Source organism: Pimephales promelas, chromosome 20 (genome assembly GCF_988280905.1).
Source record: "Pimephales promelas chromosome 20, fPimPro1.hap1.1, whole genome shotgun sequence".
NCBI lineage: Eukaryota > Metazoa > Chordata > Actinopteri > Cypriniformes > Leuciscidae > Pimephales > Pimephales promelas.
In genome coordinates, this window is record NC_142788.1 from 20351903 (window position 1) to 20360014 (window position 8112).

The following is an 8112-nucleotide window of genomic DNA, read 5'->3' on the forward strand; positions in this document are numbered from 1 at the left end:
GTGTTCTGTTCAGCAAGATCTACAGTACATGTAATGGTCATTTGGTGATACAGTGTTTCATTATGTACAGAAATGTTATAGTATCTTTCAAGACCTTGCTGAACACAGAATCCATCAGTTCAAACGTATTTGTAATGTGCTAAATGGTCTTACTGCAGTGATCATATTTTGTGGTCTTTGTTAATGTTTTACATTGTATGCTTTATACTACAAGCAGTTTTGAGATTAATTTTAACTGCATATTTTAATACTTTAAAGTGTTAGTTCACCTAAAAATGAAAATTCTGTCATCATTTTCTCACCCTCATGTCGTTCCAAACGCTAATGTATAAAAAATTTAGACGTGACCAATTGCTTTCAGGCTCCAAAACGATTATATTCGATAGTTTTGTATACGTTTTATGTCCCTTTTGGAGCTTGAAAGTTGCCGGTCACGGCTTTCGTTGTAAGTAAGGATACAAACAGTGTCAACATTATGTTGAATATCTCCTTTCAAAGATAAAAGCATAAACAACCTGAGGATGGGTAAATGACAGCATCAAATTTTTGGGTAAACTGTTTCTTTAAGATCTGGGAAGCCAAAAGCAAAAAAAAAAAAAAAAAAAATCAAGCAATGACAGCAATTATTTGCAGCCAACTGAGGTGCTAAGAATGACCCCTGCTATCCTGAGTGTTCCCTGATCTAACTCTAACTCTCTCCCTCCCCACTCACAGATCTCCGAAGCCAGCCCTTCCTGCGAGCTGACGCGGTGATCCGGAATGGGTGGAAGCGACCCTAAAGACCCCTCACTCACTCACCCTCTGCTACTCTCCCCCCGCTTTCTGAAATGGCATCTTCCTGCAATTCACGGTGACTGAGGGAAGTGCAGGACCAAAACAATGTCTTTTGGTTTTAAGGGGGTGGGGAAGTTATTTATTTATGGAAATCCTTTTTGGATTGTGCACTGGAGGCTCTTTCAAAAAAGCCATTACAGCACAGACTGCCAACCTGGCCTCATGAACGCTTGCGCACGCAAATCCTAAGGAGCGTTGGTAAAAGCTTGTGTTGGCACAGGAATAATAGCAGTAACACTAGCCTGCTGACCTTGAAGAGCCTTCCAACGGCAGGCCCATTAACGTGGATCTCCTCTTATTGTGCAATTTAAGCATGACTTCGTCTAGTGGGATAGCGCTGAGGTCACTGATTCCGTTTGTACAGTTCTTTAAGTATGAACAAATTATTTGTTAATCCTTTTCCTCTACCTGGCACAGAATAGCCTGTCTCCAGTATTTTAACCTAGACCAGTACTATGGTTACAAAGAAGTGCCTTTCTGTTGAGTCAGTATTATTTCTTATAACCAATATTGATGTATCTAAGTTTATATTATTGTTAATCGTTATGTTGTAATATTTCTTATACTTAATGTAAATATAATACGCAATAATCCAAGAAACGCATTGCAGCGTTAACAAAAGAGCCTGGACAAGTGCTCTGTTTGACTGACTTTGTGCCTTGTATTAATGGCTCTATCTTCACTCGGTTCTTTAAATCAGTTTAATGCTCATGTACCAGAACAAAGTGTAGGCCTATGTAACTTTGTCATGCCATGAAACTTCTCAGAGAATAGTGCTCTGGTCCATTTTTTTACCCCCCAGAATTATGATGTATATAAATGAATTTTTCTCTGTTTTTAAAAGGATACCAAATGGGAACCACTCCTAGATTGTAAACATGACTATATAATATTTTGAATGCGCAATTTGTACGTAATTCGCTCTAAGTTAGTAAATGAAGGACAGTCGTCATGCTTTTCAGGAATTAATTCATTAGGTTTCAGCAAAAAAAAATACGTTTTGTAAGATGATTTTTTCATATCACTTCTTCTAACAGAGTAATTACTCTCTTTGCACTAACACTGATTAAGCGATTCGGAAATTGAGCTCTATTAAGCAATAATGTAGCTACGTGATGCTGCGGATTATTGTGAAACGGCCTCAAGTGCCTATTGCTTTTATTAGATAGTCTATAAATGATAAAGATATTAAACGTTAAGCAAATACACATGTGGTAAAGCGGCATCTTTCGCACTAGAACATGTTCCTCCTGTCCTGACTGACCGAAAACTTCTGCGCTTCAGTGATGTCAACAGGTGTTTGGCGTCATAGTTGGTGGAACGCTGTTCTGACCAATCATAAGCCAGGACCGGAACTCACCGTTAAAAAAGGGACATAACACTGCATGTTGACTCGAGCTCGAGAGAAGTGAACAAACATAAAATCAACACTAATGTTGTGTGGTATTTTCTAGGAGTTATTTCTTAGACTGAACTTTTTTATTTACCTAATGTTGTACCACAGCATAAACTAAATCAAGCCATTTGGGAGGAAAAGCAAAGCACAAAATGAATGTACCAAAGTTTTAATGTTATTTGGTTGATATGGACCAATGAATGCAGCAGTTAACTGGATATTCTGTTCAAGTGGCAAATAAAAATATTTGAGACTAGACTTATAACAATGTTGTCAATAAATGTTTGCACAGGAGCAATACGGTAAAGAGGACAAGTTTTCTCAGTCTCTTTGGTACATTTCTCAGATCATAATTGAAATTCTCAAAACTACCCATTCAATCTTCACATTGTGTACTGTACATCCATGCAAATGATTATGTACAATTCTCTGCTGTGTCCTACATTATGAATTGCTTATGTCATGTTGATCAAAATGATTATAATGGGTCTCTGTTGGCATTAGTTCATAACATAAGTCTTTACATGCAAAATGGTTGAACAAGTTGTCATAGTCAAGCATATTGGAATTGGAATTATGGGATGGCGCTTGGTTCTATGGACTTGGTTCTATGGACTGAGTGCAGATAAATGGTTTTCATTTTGACAGGAACTTTAATTAAAATGTCCATCAAATGTACACTAACCAAAATCCCCATTCAATAGATTGCAGGCGGGATTCTGTCCAATTGCAGCTTATTGCATGAAGGCCGGGGTTAATACTTTTTTTAAAAATAGTGGGTTTTTGGACAAAAAGTGGGATCGTGGACACATGCTTTTATTGGTTTTTGACCGTGAATAAGTCCAGAACCACGCCGACTTGGGGCTCAAACTCTAGGGTATTGGAGGTCCCATTGGTACCTCCCCACTCCCCGAGTTAGGAGTTCCAACTCGGCTTGGTTTCCGAGATTCATCCGGTCAAACCTGGACAGGAAGTGGCCGTATCTCAGGAGCTGGGGATGGGACCCTGGGCGGCTCCCCACACCCGGAGTTTCGAGCTCCAAGTCGCTTTAGTTTCTGAGATATACCCGGTCAAAGCTGGACCAGAAGTCGCCGTATCTTGGAACCGGAAGGACCCAGGAGCTGGGGACGGTGGGGTCTGAAGGGTTTGGGGTCCCAAATCCAGAGTTTCAAGAAGATCAGAGAAACGTTTTTTCTTGTACCAAAAAAGTCGACAGAGGCACCCCTGTCGTTTTTTTTTTCGGCGCGAAAAAATGAGTTTCTCCAATCTTCTCACTACTCTGGATTCTGATAGAGGGCCATGGGACTTAGACATATAATGGCATACATGCTACGTGGGATCTCGATATCTCAGCTCTGGAAGGGTCGAGAGCCTCCATTTTTGCACTCAGGTCTAAGTCCCATGGCCCTCTATCAGAATCCAGAGTTTTGAGAAGATTGGGGAAACTTAATTTTTCGCCCCCCAAAAAAACGCAAGAGGTAACACTGTCGTTTTTTTTTCGGGTCGAATTTTTGAGTTTCGATATCTCAGCTCTGGAAGGGTCTAGAGCCTCCATTTTAGCATTCGGGTTTAAGTCTCATGACCCTCTATCAGAATCCAGAGTTTTGAGAAGATTGGGGAAACTTAATTTTTCGCCCAAAAAAAAAACGTAAGGGGTAACACTGTCGTTTTTTTTTTCGGGTCGAATTTTTTAGTTTCAATATCTCAGCTCTGGAAAGGTCCAGAGCCTCCATATTTGCACTCAGGTTTAAGTCTCATGGCGCTCTATCAGAATCCAGAGTTTTGAGAAGATTGGGGAAACTTAATTTTTCGCCCAAAAAAAAAAAAAACGTAAGGGGTAACACTGTCGTTTTTTTTTTCGGGTCGAATTTTTGAGTTTCGATATCTCAGCTCTGGAAGGGTCTAGAGCCTCCATTTTAGCACTCAGGTTTACGTCTCATGACCCTCTATCAGAATCCAGAGTTTTGAGAAGATTGGGGAAACTTAATTTTTCACCCAAAAAAAAAAACGTAAGGGGTACCACTGTCGTTTTTTTTTTTTCGGGTCGAATTTTTGAGTTTCGATATCTCAGCTCTGGAAGGGTCTAGAGCCTCCATATTTGCACTCAGGTTTAAGTCTCATGGCCCTCTATCAGAATCCAGAGTTTTGAGAAGATTGGGGAAACTTAATTTTTCGCCCCCCAAAAAAAACGTAAGGGGTAACACTGTCGTTTTGTTTTTTTTCGGGTCGAATTTTTGAGTTTCTATATCTCAGCTCTGGATGGGTCCAGAGCCTCCATATTTGCACTCAGTTTTAAGTCTCATGGCCCTCTATCAGAATCCAGAGTTTTGAGAAGATTGGGGAAACTTCATTTTTCGCCCAAAAAAAAAAAAAACGTAAGGGGTAACACTGTCGTTTTTTTTTCGGGTTGAATTTTTGACTTTCGACATCTCAGCTCTGGAAGGGTCTAGAACTTCCATTTTAGCACTCAGGTTTAAGTCTCATGACCCTCTATCAGAATCCAGAGTTTTGAGAAGATTGGGGAAACTTCATTTTTCGCCCAAAAATAAAAACGTAAGGGGTAACACTGTCGTTTTTTTTTCGGGTTGAATTTTTGACTTTCGACATCTCAGCTCTGGAAGGGTCTAGAACTTCCATTTTAGCACTCAGGTTTAAGTCTCATGACCCTCTATCAGAATCCAGAGTTTTGAGAAGATTGGGGAAACTTCATTTTTCGCCCAAAAATAAAAACGTAAGGGGTACCACTGTCGTTTTTTTTTTTCGGGTCGAATTTTTGAGTTTCGATATCTCAGCTCTGGAAGGGTCTAGAGCCTCTATTTTAGCACTCAGGTTTAAGTCTCATGACCCTCTATCAAAATCCAGAGTTTTGAGAAGATTGGGGAAACTTCATTTTTCACCCCAAAAAAAAAACGTAAGGGGTAACACTGTCGTTTTTTTTTTTCGGGTCGAATTTTTAAGTTTCGATATCTCAGCTCTGGAAGGGTCTAGAGCCTCCATATTTGCACTCAGGTTTAAGTCTCATGGCCCTCTATCAGAATCCAGAGTTTTGAGAAGATTGGGGAAACTTCATTTTTCGCCCCCAAAAAAAACCGTAAGGGGTAACACTGTCGTTTTTTTTTTTCGGGTCGAATTTTTGAGTTTCTATATCTCAGCTCTGGATGGGTCCAGAGCCTCCATATTTGCACTCAGGTTTAAGTCTCATGGCCCTCTATCAGAATCCAGAGTTTTGAGAAGATTGGGGAAACTTCATTTTTCGCCCAAAAAAAAACAAAAACGTAAGGGGTAACACTGTCGTTTTTTTTTTCGGGTTGAATTTTTGACTTTCGAAATCTCAGCTCTGGAAGGGTCTAGAGCCTCCATTTTAGCACTCAGGTTTAAGTCTCATGACCCTCTATCAGAATCCAGAGTTTTGAGAAGATTGGGGAAACTAAATTTTTCACCCCCCCCCAAAAAAAACGTAAGGGGTAACACTGTGGTTTTTTTTTTTTCGGGTCGAATTTTTGAGTTTCGATATCTCAGCTCAGGAAGGGTCTAGAGCCTCCATTTTAGCACTCAGGTTTAAGTCTCATGACCCTCTATCAGAATCCAGAGTTTTGAGAAGATTGGGGAAACTAAATTTTTCACCCCCCCCCAAAAAAAACGTAAGGGGTAACACTGTCGTTTTTTTTTTCGGGTTGAATTTTTGACTTTCGACATCTCAGCTCTGGAAGGGTCTAGAGCCTCCATTTTAGCACTCAGAGGGTCATGAGACTTAAACCTATCAAAATCCAGAGTTTTGAGAAGATTGGGGAAACTTCATTTTTCACCCCCCAAAAAAAAACGTAAGGGGTAACACTGTCTTTTTTTTTTCGGGTCGAATTTTTGAGTTTCGATATCTCAGCTCTGGAAGGGTCTAGAGCCTCCATATTTGCACTCAGGTTTAAGTCTCATGGCCCTCTATCAGAATCCAGAGTTTTGAGAAGATTGGGGAAACTTAATTTTTCGCCCCCCAAAAAAACCGTAAGGGGTACCACTGTCGTTTTTTTTTTTCGAGTCGAAATTTTGAGTTTCGATATCTCAGCTCTGGAAGAGTCTAGAGCCTCCATGTTTGCACTCAGGTCTAAGTCTCATTGCCCTCAATCAGAATCCAGAGTTTTTAGAAGATTGGAGAAACTTAATTTCTCGCCTGAAAACAAAAAACGAAAGGGGTACCACTGTCGTTTTTTTTCGGGTCGAAATTTCGAGTTTCGATATCTCAGCTCTGGAAGGGTCTAGAGCCTCCATTTTTGCACTCAGGTCTAAGTCTCATGGCCCTCTATCAGAATCCAGAGTTTTGAGAAGATTGGAGAAACTTATTTTATCGCACCAAAAACCCCCCCCAAAAAACGAAAGGGGTACCACTGTCGTTTTTTTGGGGGGTCGAAATTTTGAGTTTCTCTGATCTTCTTGAATGTCTGGATTCTGATAGAGGGCCATGGGACTTAGACCTATTGCAAAAATGGAGACTCTAGACCCTTTGTTTTATGGTATTAGATCAATCCTTGTATCCTAGTTATAAATCATTTACCTTCTACCTTATTTTGTTTATTCTCAGGTAAGGTAAAGATGTTCAAATTCTACATTAGATATTAAGTACACAAATTCATACTTACACCCCAGTAGAAAGACCCCTCCGTGGCTAAGTTCTTTACTGCAAGTAGAGACTCTTGGCAGGCAAATTTCTTTTATCTATTATTTGTATTTTTATTGTATAGAGTTTTCCAAAGTTTTTCTATCAGACAGTTTAACAAAATTAGTTCAATAAATGCAGTTCACAAGTTACACCAGCAGGTGTCAGGCTTGGATCATCAAACAATGGAGAGTCTGGTCCAGTTTCCAGAGTCAAACCCCATACATTTCAATGTACGTTTTATAATACATTTACATGTCACACCTCTCTCTTACATAATCAAGTCATATGCACAATCTGTCCAATCCTAGTCCTGAATCCAAGTTTAACTCTTTTAATCCCTTCAACAATCTCCTATAAAAGGCCTTCTTTATCTTGATCTTCCTTCTCCTCGCATGGTTTCTCAGCCACCGTCTCCTTTTAGTCTAGAACACAACATTAAGGTAATACATTTTCCCTTTACTACTCACATGCATAATACTGGTTACATTGTATTAATAAAGTATTTTGTTACAATACATTTGTGTCTTTCTTATAAAACCAATAAACATTTGTTACAATATGTTTCTGTGTCTTTCTTATAAAACCAATAAACATTTGTTACAATATGTTTCTGTGTCTTTCTTATAAACAGTCTTGTGTTATACAGTTTTTATACGTAAACTATCTATAATGCCTTTACATATGGTTTTTATAAAAGCTGTTCTACATGAAAGACTGTTTATAAAGTCTTTACTAGCAGTTTACATATTTTTTCATATAAAAGCTGTTTTACATAAAAGACTGTTTATGAAGTTTTACAAGCAGTTTACATATGGTTATCATAAAATAAATTGCATCATTTCAAACAACACCTTCCAGAGCTGAGATATTGAGATCCCAGGTAGCATTTATGCCATTATAAATATCTCAATATCTCAGCTCTGGAAGGGTCTAGAGCCTCAATTTTTGCACTCAGGTCTAAGTCACATTGCCCTCTATCAGAATCCAGAGTTTTGGGAAGATTGGAGAAACTTAATTTTTCGCCTGAAAAAAAAAAAACGTAAGGGGTACCACTGTCGTTTTTTTTTTTCGGGCCGAATTTTTGAGTTTCGATGTCTCAGCTCTGGAAGGGGATAGAGCCTCCATTTTTGCACTCAGGTCTAAGTCTCATGGCCCTCTATCAGAATTTGGGAAGATTGGAGAAACTTAATTTTTCGCCCCAAAAAAAAAACCGTAAGTGTTGTTTTTTTTT

The 8112-nt window shown here is 39.1% G+C and overlaps 1 protein-coding gene across 6 annotated transcripts in view; it reads left to right on the forward strand.

Moving 5' to 3' along the window:
* The window catches only part of fmnl3 (formin like 3), a 43564-nt gene extending 41076 nt beyond the window's left edge, over positions 1 to 2488 (forward strand). For all 6 annotated transcript variants that reach the window (XM_089124434.1, XM_089124435.1, XM_089124436.1 and 3 more), the window contains one exon: positions 715 to 2488. In XM_089124434.1, coding sequence (XP_088980560.1) covers positions 715 to 745 — 31 coding nt within the window. In that variant the 3' untranslated portion in view covers positions 746 to 2488. The remainder of the gene's footprint in view (positions 1 to 714) is intronic.
* The last annotated feature ends 5624 nt before the right edge of the window (positions 2489 to 8112 follow it).